Below are 21,710 nucleotides of genomic sequence, written 5' to 3'. Positions count from 1 at the left end.
AAGCATCTGCTCCAGTCAAAATCTACCTCCCCTTTAAGAGATGCAGACTGATTTCATGTAATACAGGCTAGCTTGAACATATGCCAGACTCTCACAATTTTGAGCCCCTGCTCAGGCGTGCAGCCACTCATTAGCGAGCTTAGCACTGGCTACATTTAACCATTTAATTGAGCCGGCAGCACAAAGTCTGTGCACTGTCTGCATCGGAGGCAATAGGTGCAGACTAATATCGCATTGCAATCGCTGTGCTCATTTTTCGGTCTTGTCGAATTTCACAGACTAAGACTCTTAACTGAAAGATATACCATTCTAACATCATAGACATTGTAGAACAAAGTAACTTATTGCTCACAATAAAAAGTTGTGTTTTATTTGCTCCAATTGTTTTTAAAGAGCTCCCTATGGCCAAAGAGTGACCTACTTCCTCTCGCTGTTGTAACTCTCCAAGAGATATGCTGGTTTACACCTGAATGATTCTCCTTTATGTTATGTCTCCCTCCTTGCAGAGGTTTACTTAGCATTTATCCATAGTGGTAAAGTTGAATTGAAAGCTTGCCAAATGAGGATCAAGGGTGGTACCATGCGTATGGGCTCCAGCTGTCTAATGGTAGTAGCGTACTTCCTGGCTTATATTCCCTAAAGTCTTTTCCATAAGATAAACAGATGAGGAGGTTTCTTTAATGTGACAAATCAACCTAATAGGATCCATTCACACTATCCATGTGAAAGATAAGCCAGGTAACATATATCCATGTATATTTAAAAGAGTGACAGTTGGAAAATTTTGTAAGTTGAATGATAACGCTTCTATTTTCTGTACAATAGTTAGTAAAATTGGTTAATAAGGATATGCTATTGTATTTAAAAATAATTAGCATCCCTGGCCTCCATAGTCAGTAACCTCTGGCATACAGACCAACCAGCTCAGAACTTCTTCGTGAGCCTTATGCACATGTCAAATTGCTCAGTCCACCAGTGGCCAGAAAGCATGTATGCCCTCAATGGCAAGACCCTTTGTCTAACCCACAACTCTTCAGCATTCAGAAGTCTGGCAAATGTTTTTCCATTAAATTGCAGTTTTCAGTGCCATTGTTTAAATTCTTTTGATTTTGCTAAATACTGCATACTGTAGGACAGATTTTGAAGAATCAAACAAAATTCCTGTAACCATATCATTCTCATAAGGTCAGTGAAAAAATAACCTTGGCTTCAACTAATCTACTGTAGTGGGTTTTAAGAGTTCTGCTACATTGCATGCTGAGGCTATGATGCTACTGAGTGGTTTTGCAGGGAGAGTCAGGAATGTGATTTGGGAGAGCTATGGTTGCCAAAGCAATGAAAATCGGAATGGGGATTTGGATGCAACTATGGTTTCCAAACTGATGGAAGAAACAAAGCTCTTAAAGCTCAGTATTAGAAACAACATATGGGAAGAAAAATCAGACAAAATCACTTCAAACAAGTGTTGTTTGGCTTGATGATTGTTAAACCAATACAAGGTTTATAAGAGTGATCTAAGATATCAGCATAGCTCTGATAGAGATTTGCCAGGATAAAGTTTAGCTTCAGAGGGAGATGGTATGCTTACAATTATTTAGAGAAACAGTAATTGCTAGATTTTGCACCACAGGGATGCTTTGTACCTGTATGTTTGTTAAATTCATTTTCTGTAATTAAGTGTTTGAACAACCAACTTACTTTAAAAAACAGGCCAATTCTTTTGTTGCTTGGGAATGCAACGTTCCTGATGCTGCCATGTAGTTTAATGATGCAAGCTGCCCCATTTATACATTGGGATGAATTTACCAACAACAAAACAAATGCACATTCACTTCTATGACTCGCATTCTACTCTCAACTTCCTCGAAGAAATCAACCAATTCAAGGCCAGAATAAAAATAACCAGCAAGATGCCAATAGCCACCGGCAGCTGCCATTTACTTATGCCTACTTTTCCGCTGGAGAGAATTAGCAATGCCCTCTGCTAATGAGCATTTTGGTGCCTTTGACAGCATTCATCAGGCTATTGAAGCAAGTAAGGTACATTTGAATGCACCAGAAAGGGTAAGCAAATATTAAATAGATCGAACAGTGCTGCATTGAAACGTCATCACACTTTGTGTACAAATATCATTCCAATTAAACTGAAAAATATGTTCTGGTATTAATTTGTTATATTCTCAGTTTACTGCATTCTTTGACTGTATCTTCAGTTTAAAAAAAGGACATTAATATTATCAAAGCATAAGAAATAAAGGGTGGGCCAGGAAGTTTCCAAGTGCACAAAGCTTTCTTAAAACATGAATCTTTTCCCACACTCCCTTGCGCAAAGACAGATTTACACTTTATTGTTTATAGGCAGTAAGTAACACATCCCTTCCCTTACTTTCAACAGTGATCATTTCCTTTTTCTCCATTAATTTTAACAAGGATCCGCGAATATGTTGAGATGCAATGGTCACAAATGTAATTCGTACTTACTACTTGAAGACATCCTGCTGGAATCAGACCTGTAAACAAATGACAATAATGCAAGATTAAGTACTATATATGCCCAATCATAAAGAAAAGAACACTGCATAAAGAACACTGCACAGAATACATTATCAATGGGAGAAAGAAGCAAAGTTTTAACAAATTTAGTATACTAGGTTTCAAAGTTTTTGCCACATGCATAGTTGAGGCCTGAAATCTTTCATACCATACATTCAGTGGCTTGTGGGAGTTCCTGGAATACAGTGTAAGTCAGTTTTGGTTTCAGAATGCTAATTTCAGAAAAAAATCATTTTCTATTATGCTACCAATTGCAATAAAGTATTTTTTTTAAACACTACCTGTACCATTATTGCAGGATATAAAAGTTAATATGAAATTGCTGAATTCTCCACTTGCAAATAATAGGTTGAATGTCCTAACTTCCTCTTAGTACCGAAATGCAAGTTTTATATTAAGCTATTACCACATTTTATTTAAAACATGAGGGTATATGGTGGCATAGTGGCATTGTCACTGGACGAGTAAAGTCCCAGGATAATGTTCTGGGGACCAGGGTTTGAACCCCAATAAAATCTGGAAATAAAAAAGTCCAATGATGCCCAAGAATCGATTGTCATAAAAACTCATTTTTCAAGGAAGGAAATATGCTGTCCTTGTCTGGTCTACATGTGACTCCAGATCCACAGCAACGTGGTTGACTCTTAAATGCCCTCTGAAATGGCCTAGCAAGCCGCTCAGTTGTAACAAACTGCTGGAAATTCAATAAGGAATGAAACCAAACAGACCACCTGGCATCAAGCTAGGCATTAGAAATAACAACAGCAAACTCAGCCCTGCAAAGTCCTTCTTACTAATATCTGGTGGCTAATGCCAAAATTGGGAGAGCTGTCTCACAGACCAGTCAAACAACATCCTGACATAGTCATACTCACAGAATCACATCTCAAAGATCATGTCCCAGACACCACCACCACCATCCCTGGGTATGTCCTGTCCCACCAACAGGAGAGACCCACCAGAGGTAGCAGCACAGTGGTATACAGTCGGGAGGGAGTTGTCCTGGGAACCCTCAACATTGGCTCTAGACCCCAAGAACTCTCAGCGGCAGGTCAAACATAGGCAAGGAAACCTCATGCTGATTACCATGTAGCACCCCAAACCGCCCTCACCTCCCCCACCTCAGCTGATGAATCAGTACTCCTCCATGTTGAACACCGCTTGGAGGAAGCACTGAGGGTGTCAAGGGCGCAGACTGTCCATCACCAATAGTGGCTCGGTAGCACCACTACAGACCGAGCTGGCCAAGTCCTAAAGAGCATAGCTGCTAGATTGGGTCTGTGGAAAGTGGTGACGAATGAACAAAACGGAAAAACATACTTGACCGCATCCTCACCACCTGCCTGCCTCAGATGCATCTATCCGTGACAGTATTGGTAAGAGTGGCCACCACACAGTCCTTGTGGAGATGAAGTCCCATCTTCACAATGAGGATACCCTCCATCGTGTTGTGTGGCACTATCACCTTCCTAATGGGATAGATTTCGAACAGATCTAGCACCTCAAGATTGGGCATCCATGAGGTGCTGTGGGTCATCAGCAGCAGCAGAATTGTACTCACCCACAATGGCCTGAATTTCACACTTGGCACGCATGTCAAGACACGAAAGGCGCTTCCGCTCCCAAACACAATTTCACGCTGGCTGGCCAATTAATGGCCAGCTAGCATGAAAAGTGTGCTGAGAAAGCCTCAGTGCTGCTGAGAGGGGCGGGAAGAGGGTGGGCACTGACAAAAGTGAACGTGTGGGTGGGCACTTCTAGTGAGCTCCCTGAAGGCAGACAGCTGCTGCGGAGATGCCTCTGGGAGCTGCAGACCTGGACAGATTAAATGACAAGAAAAAAATGCACCAAACTGTGTCTATGCAACATATTCAAGCACGTGACAGCAGAACTCAAAAAACTACAGTCCCCAAGATGTCATTTTTTATTATATTTACTGCCAGGTATTTCATCCTGCTCTTGGATGAGGTTTAGTTAAAAATGGGCTGCCTGCCTTTCTGTGTTACATTGTCTGTGCGACGAGGGCGAAATTGCACAGGCAACATAAAATTGCAGACAATAGGGTTTTTAATGGCCTTAATTGGCTCTTAAGTTGTCGGTGGGCATGGCTCTGACTCCCATGCGCACCTGACTGACCTCAATACTGCTCATGTGCACGATGGCGTCGGGACACACGCCTGACATCATTTCAAATGCGTTTGGGTCAGGCACGCACCTGCCCGACCAACGTTCTGTTGAATGGTCATGAGGACTCGAAACGTCAACTCTTTTCTTCTCCGCTGCCAGACCTGCTAAGTTTTTCCAGGTAATTCTGTTTTTGTTTCGGATTTCCAGCATCCGCAGTTTTTTGTTTTTAACGTAAGATTCTGGCCCATTTGTAACCTTGTGGCTCGGCATATCCCCTGCTCTCAGGGATGGGCAATAAATGCTGGCCTGGCCAGTGACACCCACATCCCATAAATGAAGAATTACCATCAACTCAGGGGATTGACGCTAGTTCAATGAAGAGTGCAGGAGGGCATGCCAGGAGCAGTACCTGGTATACCTTGAAATGAGGCGTCAACCTGGTGAAGCTACAGCACAGGCCTACTTGTGTGCCGAACGGCATAAACAGCAAGCAATAGACAGAGATAAGTGATCTCACAGCCAATGGATAAGATCCAAGCTCTGCAGTCCTGTCACATCCTGTCTTGAATGACGGTGGACCATTAAAAAACTCAGTTTACATGATGGCTCCACAAATATTCCCATCCTCAACGATGGGGGAACCCAGCACATCAGTGCAAAAGATAAGGCTGAAGCATTTGCTACAATCTTCAGCTAGAATTGCCGAGTGGTGGTCCATCTTGGCCTCCTTCGGAGGTACCAGCATCATAGATCCCAGTCTTCAGCCAATTCGATTCAATCCATGTGATATCAAGAAATGGCTGAAGGCACTGGGTACTGCAAAGGCTATGAGCCCTGACAATATTCCGGCAATAGTACTGAAGACATGTGCTCCAGGATTTGCCATGCCCATAGCCAAGCCATTCCAGAACAGCTACAACACTGGCATTTATTGCCAATGTGGAAAATTGCCCAGGTTGTCCTGTACACAAAAACCAGGACAAATCCAACCCGGCCAATTACTGACCTATCAGTCCATTCTTGATAATCAGTAAAGTGATGGAAGAGGTCATCAACAGTGCTATCAAGTGGCACTTGCTTAGGAATAACCCAATTACGGACACTCAGTTTGGGTTCCGCCAGGGCCACTCAGCTCCTGGCCTCAATACAGCCTTTTTCCAAACATGGGAAAAGAGCTGAACGCCAGAGATGAGGTGAGAGTGACTACCTTGACATCAAGGAAGCATTTGACAGAGTATGGCATCAAGGAGCTGGAGCAAAACTGGACTCAATGGGAATCAGAAGGAAAACTAATTGGAGTCATACCTAGCACAAAGGATGGTAGTTGTGGTTGTTGGAGGTCAAACGTCTCAGTTCCAAGACATCACTGCAAGAGTTCCTCAGGGTACTGTCCTTGGCCTAACCACCTTCAGCTGCTTCATCACAAAGTCAGAAGTGGGGGCATTCGCTGATGATTGCATGATGTTCAGCACCATTCATGACTCCTCAGACAATGAAGCAGTCCATGTCCAAATGCAGCAAGACCTGGACAATATCCAGGCTTGGGCCAACAAGTAGCAACTAGCATTCATGCCACACAATGACCATCTCGAACAACAGAGAATCTAACCATCGCCCCATGACACTCAATGTCATTATCTTTGCTGAATTCTCCACTATCAACATCCCGGGGGGTTACCATTGACCAGAAACCAATCTAGACCAGCCATATAAGTACTGTGGCTACAACAGCAGGTCAGAGGCTGGGAATCCTGTGACGAATAACTCACCTCCTGACTCCCCAAAGCTTGTCCACAAAGCACAAGTCAGCAGTGTGATGGAATACTCTCCACTTGCCTGGATGAATGCAGCTACAACAACGCTCAAGAAGCTTGACACCACCCAGAGCAAAGCAGCTCGCTTCATTGGCACCCCAACCACAAAAGTCCCTCCACCACCGAAGAAGTGGTAGCAGCACGTCCTATCTACAAGTGGCACTGCAGCAACTCACCAAGGCACCTTAGACAGCACCTTCTATACACATGACCACTACCATCTAGAAGGACAAGGGCAGCAGACACATGGGAGCACCACTACCTGGAAGTGCTGCGCCAAGCCAAGCCACTCACTGTCGTGACTTGGAAATATATCACCATTCCTTCACCATCACTGGGTCAAAATCCTGGAACTCCCTCCCTAACAGCATTCTGGCTGTACCTACACCGAACAGACTTCAGCGATTCAAGAAGGCAGCTCAGCACCACCTTCTCCAGGGCAATTAGGGATGGGCAATAAATGCTAGCCTAACCAACACCACCCACATCCCACAATTGCATAATTAAAAGTTAGCAAAAACCAAAGTACAGCAAATCAAAAAATGAGAGATAAAACTAAAATAGTTAAAATGGGGAAAAAAAAGGTCTGCAAGGCTTGAGTTATTTTTAGAACCACAGAATCAACAAAGGGCATTGTGATTTATCTGACCAATGCCAGTTTTATACTGCAAGACTTGCATATTACAGTGTTTGAATCTGTAACTTGGAAATCTGCAAAATGGAATTTCTATGCAATCAAACCAGTAATGTATTTACATACTATAGCAAAGCAATAATCCTAAAAGTCCTTTCTTAGCTCTTAGAAAAAGAAAACACATTTTTCCGATTAAACACTGAAACTTATAAGTGGTGTATCTTCCACATACCAACTCCAACCTCATTATGACTTTGGCAGCTTTGCATGAATGATGATGAAAATATTAAAAGGGTGACAATTCTGTTTATACTACCAAAGTGGTCTGAAAATTCAGCTATTTGTTACAATTGTAAATAACTGATTTGCAACCTTATCATTCTAAGTTTCAGCAAGTTAGAACAATTTTATTTTGATGCTATACCAAACAAATCCTATGGCAAGGCTAAAAGCAAAACCTACTCACTCTATTTAGTTAAAAAAAATCCCCACTGACTATTGGTCAGAATGCGCTAAACAGAAACAGCAAAGAAAAATCTTTTATTTATACTGCACCTATCACAACATCAGGATGTCCCAAAGCACTTTACGGCCATCTACTTTTGCAGTGTAGTCATTGTTGTTTTGAAAGCAAACAGAGTTAGGTGATAAATGGCCAGTTGACATGTTTGGCGATGTTGTAGGGTGAAATATTGACCAGGACATCGGGTGAATTATCCTGCACTTCTTTATAAAGTGCAAAGGAGCCTTTTATGAGTTTCATCCAAAAGCTGAATGCTTCACCTATGATAATGTAGCACTTGCTCACTGGTCGAGTGAGGCTTGAATTTAAACCTACTGAATCAAAGGCAAGACTGCTATCACTCAGGTAAGGCTGATATCCAAGGATGATATTTCACTAGGATTTCTATTTACAAAATTATAATAGTTTGTCACTGTTGGCATCTTTCCATTTATGTAAGGTGATGGACATTCACCAAATCCATGTTATAGCTTCATAGCACTTTTGTGGATGGCTGGAGAGCCCAATTCATGAGAGGCAGGTTCTGCCACAAGTGCTGCATGTGGCGTGATTACTAGGGGTCATTGTTGGTTGCTGTTTTCGACATTGGTTCCTGTTTTCAAGCTACTGTGGCCAGTGATCACCATGATGGCATATGATGGCTCACAGGAAATATCACCATTTCCCTCTGTCATTGATTACAGTCTCCCATGTGTGAATATCAATGTTTAGAGCCTTCAGGTCATGCTTGAAAGCATCCTTGAATCAAAGCTTTGGGCAACATATTGGTCTTCTGGCTCTGGCTACCTTGCCATACAGAATAGGAGAGACGGTGGCGTAACTGTAATGTCACTGGACTAGTAATCCAGACACCCAGGTTAATGCTGCAGGATCACGGGTTTAAATCCTACCACGGCAGCTGGTGGAATTTAAATTCAATTAATAAATCTAGAATTAAAAGCTAGTCTCCATAACGCTGATCACAAAACCATTGTTGATTATCGTAAAAACCCATGTGGTTCATTAATGTCCTTTAGGGAACGAAATCTGCTGTCCTTACCTGGTCTAACCTACATGTAACTTCATAAGCACAGCAATGTGGTTGGCTCTTAAACACCCTCTGAAATGGCCAAGCAAGCTAATCAGTTGTAACAAACTGCTTATGAAGTCTAAAAAGAATGAAACAAGATGGATCACCCAGCATTGACCGAGGCACCAGAAATGACAACGGCAAACTCAGCCGTGTCGACCCTGCAAAGTACTCCTTACTAACATCTAGGGGCTTGTGCCAAAGTTGAGAGAGCTGTCCAACAGACTAGTCAAGCAACAGCCTGACACAGTCATACTCATGGAATTATGCCTTACAGACACCACCATTGCCCCCAGACATGTCCTGTCTCATCAACTGGTCAGGCCCATCAGAGGTAGTGGCACAGTAGTATACATTCGGGAGGGAGCTGCCCTGAGAGTCCTCAACATTGACTTTGGACCCCATGAAGTCTCATGGCATCAGGTCAAACATGGGCAAGGAAACCTCCTGCAGATTACCACATACCGTTCCCCCTTAGCTGATGAAATCAGTACTTCTCAATGTTGAACACCACTTGGAGGAAGCACTGAGGGTGTCTAGGGCAGAGAATGTCCTTTGGGTGGGGGACTTCAATGTCCATCACCAAGAGTGGCTCGGTAGCACCACCACTGACTTGAGTCAGCTGAATCCTAAAGGACATAGTTGCTAGACTGGGTCTTCAGCAGGTGGTGTGGGAACTAACAAGAGGGAAAAACCTACTTGACCTTATCCTCACCAATCTGCAGTCACAGATGCATCTATCCACATATTATTGGTAGAAGCGACCACCGCACTGTCCTCATGGAGACCAAGTCCCATCTTCACATTGAAGATATCTGGTGTGGCACTACCACCGTGCTAAATGGGATAGGTTTCAAACAGATCTAGCAACTTAAAACTAGTCGTCCAAGAGGCACTGTAGGCCATCAGCAGCAGCAGAATTGTATTCAACCACAGTCTCTAACCTCATGGCCCAACATATTCCCCTACTTTACCATTACTATCAAGACAGGGGATCAGCCCTGGTTCAATGAAGAATGCAGGAGTGCATACCAGGAGCAGCACCAGGCATAGCTAGAAATGAGGTGTCAAACTGGTGAAACTACAACATAGGACTACTTGCATACCAAACAGCAGAAGCGGCAAGTGATACACAGAGCCAAGTGATCACACAACCAAACAGATCAGTTCTAACCTCTGCTGTCCTGCCATATTCAGTCATGATTGGTAGCAGAAAATTAAACAACACACTGGAGAGGATGCTGCTCCACAAATATCCTCATCCTCAATGATGGGGGAAACCAGCACATCTGTGCAAAAGATAAGGCTGAAGCATTTGCAGCTATCTTCAGCCAGAAGTGCCCAGTGGATGATCCATCTTGGCCTCCTCCTGAGGTCCCCAGCATCGCAGATGCCAGTCTTGTACCAATTCGATTCCTTCCACGTGATATCACGAAGCAGTTGAAGGCACTGGATACTGCAAAGACTATGGGGCCCGACAATATTCCAGCAACAGTACTGCAGATTTGCGCTCCAGAACTATCCGTGCCCCTAGCCAAACTGTTCCAGTACAGCTACAACACTGGCATCAACCCTGCAATATGGAAAATTGCCCAGGTTAAGTCCTGCCCACAAAAGGCAGGACAAATCCAACCTGGCCAATTGCCATCCCAGTCTATTCCCAATCATCAGTAAAGTAATGGAGGTGATCATCAACAATACTATCAAGTGGCACTTTCTTAGCAATAACCCACTCACTTATGCTCAGTTTGGGTTCCACCAGTGTCACTCAACTCCTGACCTCATTACAGCCTTGGTCCAAACATGGACAAAAGAGTTGAACTCTAGAGGTGAGTGAGAGTGACTGCACTTGACATCAAGGCAGCATTTGACCAAGTGTGGCATCAAGGGGCTTCAGTAAACCAAAGTCAATGGGAATCAGAGGGAAAACTCTCCACTGGTTGGAGTCACACCAAGCACAAAAGAAGATGATTGTGAGCATTGGAGGTCATTTATCTCAGTCCCAGGGCCTCGCTGTCGGAGTTCCTCAGGGTAGTCCTAGGCCCAACCACCTTCAGCTGTTTCATCAATGACCTTCCCTCCACCATAAGGTCAGAAGTGGGAACATTCGTGGATGACTACACAATATTCAGCATCATTCTTGACTCTTCAAATACTGAAGCAGTCCATGTACATATGCAGCATAAGCTGGGCAATATTCCGGCTTGGGCTGATGTGTGGTGCAAATGTTACTTGCCACTTAAGTGCCAGGCAATAACCATCCCTAACGAGAGAGAATCCAGCCATCTCCCTTTGGCATTCAATGGCATTACCATGGCTGAATCCCCCCTATCAATATCCTGGGGGGTTACTGTTGACCAGAAGCTGACAAATTGCAGGCATGGGAGAGATAATCCATGAGCCTTTGTAGCTGAGTTTGTGGGTCAGTGACTAGCACGGTATCATCAGCACGGTGTAGTTCCCTGATCAAGATGTACTGCATTTTTTCTCTTTGCTTTCAGTCTAGGCAAATTACAGAGCTTGCTGTTTGACCTAGTATGTAGGTAAGCTCCTGATAAATATTGTGGCTACAAGAGCAGGTCATAGACTGGGAATTCTGAGATGAGTAACTTGGAAATGTGCCCATCCTGTGAACATGCTCGATCCAGCAAAGTCATCTCTGCTTGATGAATGCAAGCATACTTGGGCGATTTACCTTTGAGAGGATCATTACATTTGTGATTTTGTCCTTCCGTGAAATGCCGAGATTGCACCACTGACATTGAAGATGAAAACTGTTGAACTTCCTTTCTTGATAGTTGCAAGTCATCCATGCTTCACAGGCATACAACAAGGTATTGAGAACACAGGCATCATAAATCAAGTATCTTGGTCCTAGTTGTTCATTACAGTTTATTGCACATTTCACGAGTCAGCCAATGGTGGTAATTGTTCTCCCTATGTCTATGTTGAGTTCTGGAACAATTCAGATTGCCTGTCACCATGGACCCAAGCTAGTAGAATCTGCTAACCACTTCAAGCATTGTGTTGTTTAGTGTGATCAAGAGCAGTGATGTGACACCCCCATAACTGTTTTCCTGATGCTTATAATAAGGGAGAACAAATTGCAGGCATGGGAGAGATAATCCATGAGCCTTTGTAGCTGAGTTTGTGTGTGAGTGACTAGCACGGTATCATCAGCACGGTGTAGTTCCCTGATCAAGATGTACTGCATTTTATCTCTTTGCTTTCAGTCTAGGCAGATTACAGAGCTTGCTGTTTGACCTAGTATGTAGGTAAGCTCCTGATATTATAATAAGATATTCTAATAAGCACTGTGTGTTTCTCCAGTTAGTAAAAGTTCATGAAAACAGGGTCAATGGTGTTTTAAAAGATCTATCTGCATTGCAGCTTCAAATGGAAAGACACAGTGGGACTTTATGGGATAGCCTGCTAGGACAATGAACCAAAAATTCTAAAAAAGATACTACAATAATCTTAGTAATGATTGAAAAATCTGCATGTTTTGGTAAACATCTACATCTTGAGGAAGTTAAGAAGGCTAATGGTATGTTGGCCTTTATTGCAAGAGGATTTGAGTACTGAAGTAGCGAAGTCTTGCTTCAATTGAATAGAATCTTGGTTAGACTGCACTTGGAGTAGTGGTTGCGGTTTTGATCCCCTTACCTTAGGGAGGATGTTACTGCCACAGAGGGAGTGCAATGAAGGTTCACCAGAGTTGTTCATGGGACGGCAGGGCTGACCTACGAAGAGAGTTTGGGGAAACTGGGCCTGTATTCTCCAGAGTTTCAAAGAATGAGAGGTGATCGCATCGAAACCTACAAAACAATTAAAGGGATAGACAGGGTAGATACGGTAAGGTGTTTGCCCTGGTTGGGGAGTCGAGAGCCAGGGGAGACAATTTCAAAATAAGAGGGAAGCCACTTGGAACTGAGATGAGGAGAAATTTCTTTACTCACAGGGTTGTGAATCTTTGGAATTCTCTATGCAGAGGGCTGTGGAAGCTCAGTCAATGAGTAAGTTTAAAGCAGAGATTGACAAGATATTTAAATGCCAAAGATGTAAAGGGATGTGGGGTTAGTGTGGCAAAAAGGCATTGAAGTGCGTAATCAGCCATGAAAATGTTGAATGGCAGAGCAGGCTTGATGGGCTGAATGGCCTATTCCTGCTCCTATGTTCCTTTGCAATGATTTACTGATGAATTTTCTGGAAGGTAGAGTTGGGTGTTGGAGTGAAAGAGGAAAATAGGGTGACTAATTCACTACTCCAGTCTCTTTTTAAATATAATAGGCTAGACACTGTTTGAAAAAAGAACATTTTAAGAAAATGCATCTGCTTAAATATAGTTTTGCCACATCTGAAGTTTTCTTTCTCATTTATTGAGTTAAACCAGCCCAAGATTCTTCCTCAATTCTCTAATCAACAGTTGTACATTAGCATTTTAAACCTGCTAACCTCTAGCCCTGTATCAAATCCTCCACGTCTTTCCATCTGTTTAACAAGAGCATTCAGCAAAGGAACAATTAAAATTGGCCCAATGAGAGGGATCAAGAAAGTTAGCAACATTTAAACATCTCACACAAGGTCCAAGTTGGACTATTTTATTTATTTCTCCACATCCTTTTCTGAAGAGATTGAATTTAAATAACTGGACAAGGGAAACAAAGTTCCATTTTAATTATTAACTTCATTCCTGTAAATTTCTGATCAACAAAGGTCAAATTAATTCCTTGCAATAATTTTTTAAAACAAGATTTGATTAAAATAGTCATTCTATACAAGATCCTTTGCATTATATGCAATTCACTAGAAGCATATGGGAGATTAGAAAGGATTTTTTTCTTCCAAAGCATTATATGATAAAAATGCTGTACTGCAACTGTCAACTGGAACTGAGCTGATCAGGACATTTAAAATGCAATTAGATAAAAAAAATTTAAAGGGTACAGGGAAAGATCAATCAAATGAGGTTGGAGTTTATCGTTCCTTTGGGGAACGAGCATTGCCACAGGCAATCTAGGCTGAAAGTCACCTCCAGTACCATTTTAATGAATGAAATAGGAAGCACTCCTCAATATTAATGGCACCATCTGCACAAAATACATGAAGGTGTTTTTGAAAAATCGTTAAAATGTTTAGTTTTATATTTGGTCACAATGTTTACTGTTTTGTAAAATCTCTAGGATTCGAGCTCCTGAGCTACTTCGAACTTGTCTGAAAGCACATGGTTTTGTCGGACTCAAACATTGAAGTAGCTTAAATCAGCAAACTCAGATCTTCAAATAATCTCAGGAAGAAATCATTTAATTGACTATGGTTCACGTACGGACCTAGTTTTGTGGAATATTAAAGGTATAAAACACAAGTTCACGACGGCTGGTTCTATGCTTAGTGAAACAAAACACCACCAGAACTACAAACGAAAATGCAGCGCATACAGTTGGGGTCTGAAAGGAAAATGTCCAATTCAGTACATTCACTGAAGAAAGCTGTTTGTTTGATGCTTAATTGGAAGCTTCATCGGCTAAAAAAATAAACATTAAGTTCTTCGTGTTTGAAGTTTGATAATAGTATACAAAGGAGGCAGTGAATGCGCCAATGCGGTACAGAGAAATTGAACTTGAATGGCCTGGGGGTTACCAGGGCAACTACTGTTTAATCACTGTTCTGAATTTTGATTTAGATTTCTATTTAAACCGCGAGACCACACATTAATTGCCGAAACAGCACTGGCATAAGTTTTCTGTTTTCATAGTATATCAGTAACCGAACATTATTGTAATATCATGGACAGTGTGAATGCATCGCGAATTCACAACTGCCATGCAATTAACACCATTTTAGTGGAGATTCTTTGATTATGTCAGACTCCTTATTGTTAATGTTATTAATTTAGAAACCTGATCTGCTTCAAAACTGCTAGAGTCGCGCCATATGCATTTCATTTTGGCTCAGACGGTGGCATTTCGTGTTGTTAATAAGTGGCGTCAAACTACGGTGATCTAATGCATGCTGAAATGCATCATTCACAAAGGAAGAAAAAAATTACATAACGTCCGGGACAAAAACGCCGGGACTTCCCATTTAAGTAGCTTGTTACAAATCCAGTTATTCACAACGCTAATCGTGTTGGAAAATTCTTCCTTCGACCAGCAGCCTATTATACATTGAGTGAAGTTTCTTGTAGGAAGAAACTTTCTGACCACCAGCCTCACCCAGAAAAGGATTCTTCCTTCTGTATAAGAGGCATTAATTTTCATCTTCCCAAACTCAGGTTCACTTTACCGTAACTTAGCGTAGCAAACCTGTTTGACCGCGTCAGTTGACTAGGAAGCGTTAAAAAGGGGCGTTCTTCCCTTTTCATTTTACTTAAATTCAAGTATAAAATAGGGGAACTCAAAGCTTTTCCGCACACTCTATCAGAAGTCTTTTTTGTTGTTGCTTCCCCCGCCCCCTGTCGTGCCCCGCCTGGAGACAGTGGAACAAGCCGCCCCTCCCCCCCCCCCCCCCCCAAATCATCACACACCCTTTGAATCGCAATGGGCCCAGGAAGAGGAGCTGACAATGGCCCTCACTTACCCTCCGGTCTCAGCTCCCGAATCTGCACAGTCCTCCACAGCCGCGATCCTGGTTCTCATCATGTCCTTGCGCAGCATTTGTGACTGTGCTGGACGCTGCTGGTCAGTATGCTGGACTCTGCTGGTCAGCGCGCCCGAGCTTCAAGGTTCGCTTTCATTGTTTCCCCGCAGGTTGATAATAGTAACACATCCCGCCCACTGACGTCACCATGGCTGACAGACAGGCGGCATTGCCTTTGATATGGAATTCAAATTAAAGGCGTGTGTTTTTCTGCTGCTTATCTAGCAGCTTATACGCTTTATTTTAACCGCAAATGAAAGAAGGGCAGAAAAAGAGAGGGAGTACAGGACAAGAAAAAGTGAATGCTCTCAGTAACTGCTGTAAACAGGACACAATCATTGCTGCAGGCTGTGATGACAATAATCGGAGTACAGACAGGCAAACATTGGTTGCCGGAGCTATGCTTGCTTGGAAGCTACAGAATCAAAGATCTATCAGTCTTGGACGTTTGATACACAAGTATGCAGGTTCATAGCAATGCAGGGAAGGTTCTAGTTTATGAAATCCAGCATAACGACCCTGTCTCCGAGGGGAAAATTCTTCTGCTTAATTATATGAATCGAATACAGGCTCACAGCTGGTCAAGTAGGGAAACCCATAAGTACGCTAAGAGAAACTTCACAAGGGAGGATTTCTCTCTGTCCAGGCTCTCAACTTTGTCCAATGAAGTATGTATTGGGCTCTTAATTAGCCCATTACTGACGAGTATTTACAATAAATAAACAAGTTGAGTCTACTAGTTGACACCTCCTTCCATCCATATCCTTCGACCCCTTTCTTCTTCTCTAGCTTCCCCTTAAACGTATCCTCACTAGTTAACTCAATTAGTCCTTGTGGTAATGAACTCAACATTCTCACACTGTAAATATATTTTTCTATTAGATTTTTTAATGCCTATCCTATATTTATGGTCCTAAATTCTAGTCTTCTTCCACTTCCACCACCACCATCACCCGCCCCCCACCCCTTACATAGAAACATCATCTCCATGACTACCCTTTTATAATGTTCAAAGAGTGACCTGAAAGCAGCCTTTGTCTCCTTTTTTCTCAAAAAGAGCTTGATCTTAATTGTTCAATCCTTTCTGATGGGTATAACCTCTCAGTTCTGTTATCCCTTCAGTACATCAGTTTTGTACTTTCTCCACTACCTCTATTATTTTTAGAATATGGAGGCCAGAATTATTCATAGTACTCCAACTGTGGTCTAACTAAGGTCCCAAACAAATTTAACATAACTATTCTGCTTTTCAATTTTATCCCTCCAGAAATGAGCACCAATTCTTTAATTATTTTTCTATGGCCTTATTAGCCTGCATCACTACCTTTAGTAACATATGTAGCAGTATCCTTAGAAAATAAGTGTCTGAATGAGGTATAGGAGCAAAGGGATCTAAAGATAATATAGGTGCTTCACACATGTCTACATTGAGGTCCATTTGTCAATTGGAAATTGCATACCACCGAGTTTATTAATGTCTTCCTGTATTTCATCACAGTCAACTTTTGTATTAATTACATCTCCCATTGAGTGTTGTCTCAAATTTTGAAATCATAAAACATTTGAAATCATGAAAGACACTAGATAAATGCAAGTTTTTTCTTCCATCTGTCTGTACTTCTTTTGGAGGCAACATGAAATTACACAGTAACTCTTCATGCTACTTACCACAGGAACAGTGATTTAGTTTGCTCCCACATTAGATTATGTTCCACATTTCTGCCATCAGGATGAATGGAGCAAATGCCCTACACATTCAATTCAGTTTAAAAAATCTGGAAATTGAAAACTGGCATCTCTAAAAATGATCCTGAAATTGGCAGTTTTTTCCAAAAATCCAACTGATTCACTAATATACTTTAGGAAAAGAAATATGCCAAGCCTAGCTGGTTTGTCCAATGTGTTACTCCAGCCCTAGACCAATGTGGTTTAACTCTTAAGCTCTGATGTGGCCTAAGAAGCCATTGACTTGTACTAAACCACTACAAAGAATAAAAATTGGGCTGCAGAGATTCAAGATGGCCCACTATCTGTTGAGGGCAACAAGGAGTAGGACAAGAAATGCCAGCCCTGTCAGAATACCCCCATCTGGAGAATGAATAAAAACATTTGCACGCAGGTATACAATACTTCATAGCAGAGTGACAAGTAACCAATGCAAGTCAAAATAATTATATTCAATCTTTGAATCCCCACTCTCACCCCTCCCCCCAAACATTTGCACTCAAAGCACTTCACATCAATGATGTACTTTTGATGTGTAGACACTCAAAATCTAGGGAAACACAGTAGCCCCTTTGCACACAGCCATTTCCCACAAATAGCAATACATTATAGGCAGATTTACTTTAGATTACTACACCCCAGATGTCCTGATACAGCAAATTTTTAATTCTGTGAACTTCTGCATAGAGTAGAATTCCATTTAATTCAATTGCAGTGAGTTCCAAGCAATAGCAGTTTTATAACTGACTGAATACAGAACATTGAGATGAAGATGTAACTCATGCCCTAATACTTTTTAATTATTTCCATTTACATGGTAAAAAAAATGACAATGTAAGCCAAATTTAATTGAGTAGAAAAGACAAATATTGGCATTAAAGAGTATTAAACCACAAACAGTTGTAGAAAGTTAGTCTACCTTTGACACATATTGGACTCTCAGCACAAGAGGGATACATTACTCTTGTAGCACTTAGTTTAACCCCTAACCAGCATATTAAAAAGATCAGATTATGTCTCTTGGTGGTTGTTCAAGTAAACCAGTGTCAATCTACTGTCAAAGAGATATAATGTCTATAATGTTATTGGAAATTATTTTAAAATAGAGTTTATTGGTGTCTGTGTCTATGTTTGGGAATGTGTGTGTGTCTTAATTGGATTAAAGCCAGTTGGTCTAGGAAGCTTTGATGAATAGAAGTAGGTTTGAAATGGTAATCAGATAAACATAGGGAAATAGGTGGTGAGGTGTAAGAGGGACAATTTGCATTTTAAAATAAAACATTCAAAAGAGTGGGTGAAATATTACACCTAACCAGGTGAAGCTCAGAAACAGTGTGTTTACTTCATAAAAGCTTACTAGTATAGTAGGTATTATGAAAGGATTTTATCATTAGAAGATTTAAAGTTTTTTAAAAAAAACCTAGTGACAATGAGAATTTGCATTCAATGAGGAAAATATGTATAAAGGAAGAGAAGGCTCCTGGAAAAATGAGGAGGGATTCTAAGATCTAAAGCTTCCATTCTGTAAGCCTCAAGTCTGTCTGCAAGGCTCCAGAGCTGAAAGATACTCACTGACAGTTGTTTCAAATTTCCCTCTGAGATTTCAACAACTCAGCCTTTACCATCAGCGGTGTCATAATACTAGTTATGATTGGCTGTAGAAATGTAACTTCATCTATAATGAAATCGGTTATAGGTTGAAGGTGTTGTCATTGCAGAAGGAGGCTGTGTTGAATTCCACAATTCCTCATCAAAAAATGTTTTAATGTCCATCGGAACATTAAATTGTACAGCACAGGAGGGCCTCATGCTGCCTATAGAGATTCTAAAAGCCATCGACATAGTCACATTTCACCATCCATATATTGTTATGACCTTGAGGTAGACCATCAACTTTTAAAAAGAAATTCAAACACCCAGAAATAACACTGCCACAGGATTTCAAGTTAAAAAAAAAACTTTACTGTATATAAAAAGATAAAACAAAACAAGTGCTAATAAAAATGAGTTTGCCAATATAAATCCCTTTACTTCTTAATTCCGCCAAAGTGTTTCCCTATACATTCTGGGATCTCGCACATTCTCTCATTTCTCCTTCTGGAACCAAACCAAATATGCCACAGCTCTCCAGAATTCACTTTTATTTCTCCTTAATATTCTAGCTATTCTCAGAGATGAGATTTCATGGGGATCCTTCAATTAGTTTTTGGCCAAGTGAACCTCCAACTTTCCTTCAAAAAACCTTAACTGTGGATCTCTCATCTCAAGCTTGGGTCTCCCTGCATTTGTGCTTAGTGATTTAAACATCAGAAAGACCTTTCATTCTTAATAGCTTCTATGCGCCATGTCCTATCTTTAGGCAGAGAGAGACTGCTTTCTCCCCATCTACTCCCACAGCTCCTGTGCAGCTCTCGGTCCTACACCTGCTTTACAACTCCTGGCAGGCTATCTCTGCCTTCTCCAAGCTCCAGCCAAGCTGACTGCTTGTTTCTCTGAGAAAATACACAGACGAATTAAAACAAAGGAACCTTCCTAAACCCCACAACCTATCCCCATGGCAATGTGGCATACTCTGGGATACTCCAGACAAAAGTGAACATTTTTTTAAACCTAAATATTTTCTGTGACCCGCATAAATAATTTCTCTCCAATGGAGTTAACAGCCCTCTTACGAGCCTTATTGGTTCCACCAAGAATCCCAGTGTTTACAAGTTGCTTTTAGCTCCTTTGACCTGGGGAACCTACATGACCAATTGAAAGCTCCCCAGTTTAGGCTCCAACTTCAAAGCATTTTCCAAGGTGTCTTAAAACTGTCAAAACTGGCTCCTCCAGTTGGATTCAAAGTAGTCATTATAATCCTAGGTGGAATAACTTTTACCACCATCCCAGCAACATATATATGAACTAGGTGACAGAGTAGGTCGCTTGGCCCTTCAAGCCTGCTCCGACATTCAATATCATGGCTGATCTGATTGTAACCTTCCACCTAATGCCGATAAAGTTTTACCCTAAAACTTCCCCATTAAACTGTTATTACCCCAGGTATTTTTGAATTACACTTAAGGATTGTTTACCAGTTTCTCAATCAGATGTTTCCATTAATCTACGTTTAAAATTCACTTCCTAAAACTAAAAGTTATATTCCTAAAACACATGCATTGTGAAATTAAACATTTTAACATTACAGCAAAATATTTATTGCACTGAAATTTGAGCAGTTTCAATGCAGTGCTAAGATTTGGTATATCATAAGTTTCAATGCTACAATAAGTATTTAACTTCATTAAAGCTAAAATGGCTAATCCTGTGAGACTAAACCTACCCAGTTATTAGCTAAATTAATCACATTCACGAGCCTACTTTAGGAGCAGAATGTGGCTAAGAATGCCTCTGAGGGGTCGAGGAATGTATAATATTTACAAATGTGAATATTTCAGGACATAGCATTATTTCTTCTGTGGAAATCTCAAATCCAGCTCATCATCTTAAGTGTGCCACAAAAGATCAGCCTCGCAATTTTGGAATGAAGATGGATCAAGCAATGAAAGCTTCTAGTCTGTGTTTTCCAACTAAGGGATCACTCCAATACTGGACAATTAAATGGAGCCGCCCTATTTGCCTTTAAACCAATTTGCAGCCAGATAGTGGGTTTTTACAATTTTGGTATAGTTTTGACATCACTGCCAGGGTGTAATAACATTCTTCACTGTAGTGCATAACTTTGATTTCCATTCAGATGGGCTATTACTCAAGTATTTGAAACCTATTAGCCAGGAAGCACTTTGTGTCATAGATGAAGGGTTGAAAATGCAAATTAGAGTCCTGGGATTAAATTTTTAAACGGAGTTTGTTTAATTTTGTTTGACCTGAATTCACCTGATTAGATTGTTGTACTGCAACTAGATTTTGACACACTATTTCCAATTCTAGATGATTTTTTTCCAATAAAATTCAAATACTCCTCTTTATTCAAAAATTCACTTTTCTCAAAGATAGTTCTTCCATGGTGGAAACTGATTAATACATAGGGGAGGTGGTGACATAGTGGTACTTCCATCAGACTAGTAATCCAGAGACTCAGGCTAATCCTCTGGGGAAACAGATTCGAATCCCACCATGGCAGCTGATGGAACTTAAATTAAGTTAATTGGTCTAGAATTAAAAAGCTAATCTCAGTAATAGTGTCAAAGATCCAGTTGGTCCACTAATTCTTTTAAGGAAGGAAATCTGCCATCCTGGCCTTGCGACTCCAGATTCTCAGCAATGTGGTTGAAATGGCCTATCAAGCCAGTCAGTTGTATCAAACCACTATAAAGAATACAAAAAAAGGATGAAACCGGACAGACAACCCAAGCATTGACCTAGGCACCGGAAACAATAATGGCAGCAGCAAATCCCAGCCCTGTCAAGCCTGCAAAGTCCTTCTTACATCTGTGCCAAAATTAGGAGAGCTGTCCCACAGACAAGCAACATAGTCATTCTCACAGAACCTTATATTACAATGTGCATCATGTAGATGCTACACAGTACTGTCATTGTGCATCAGTGGTGGAGGAAGTGAATGTTGAAGGCGGTGGATGGGGTGACAATCAAGCAGGCTGCTTTGTAATGGATGGTGTTGAGCTC

General features: G+C 41.3%; 1 protein-coding gene across 4 annotated transcripts in view; it reads right to left on the bottom strand.

Moving 5' to 3' along the window:
• Window positions 1-15,463, bottom strand: part of LOC121286914 (protein FAM124B) — a 50,781-nt gene extending 35,318 nt beyond the window's left edge. Inside the window, exons 1-2 of one of the 4 annotated variants that reach the window (XM_041204205.1) lie at window positions 15,300-15,463; window positions 2,478-2,510 (exon numbers count right to left, since the gene is read on the bottom strand). Coding sequence is in view for 2 of the 4 variants with exons in the window: in XM_041204185.1 (XP_041060119.1) it covers window positions 2,482-2,510; window positions 15,300-15,376 (106 nt within the window). In the remaining 2 variants the exon portion in view is untranslated. Of the gene's footprint in view, window positions 1-2,386; window positions 2,440-2,477; window positions 2,511-12,386; window positions 12,504-15,299 lie in introns of those variants that run through there. The other 3 variants (XM_041204185.1, XM_041204213.1, XM_041204194.1) reach the window with 3 other exon arrangements.
• Window positions 15,464-21,710: the final 6,247 nt, after the last annotated feature.

The sequence above is a fragment of the Carcharodon carcharias genome, chromosome 2 (assembly GCF_017639515.1).
Source record: "Carcharodon carcharias isolate sCarCar2 chromosome 2, sCarCar2.pri, whole genome shotgun sequence".
Lineage (NCBI taxonomy): Eukaryota > Metazoa > Chordata > Chondrichthyes > Lamniformes > Lamnidae > Carcharodon > Carcharodon carcharias.
Note: the sequence above shows the minus strand (reverse complement) of the source record. Positions and strands in the feature narration are given on the sequence as shown.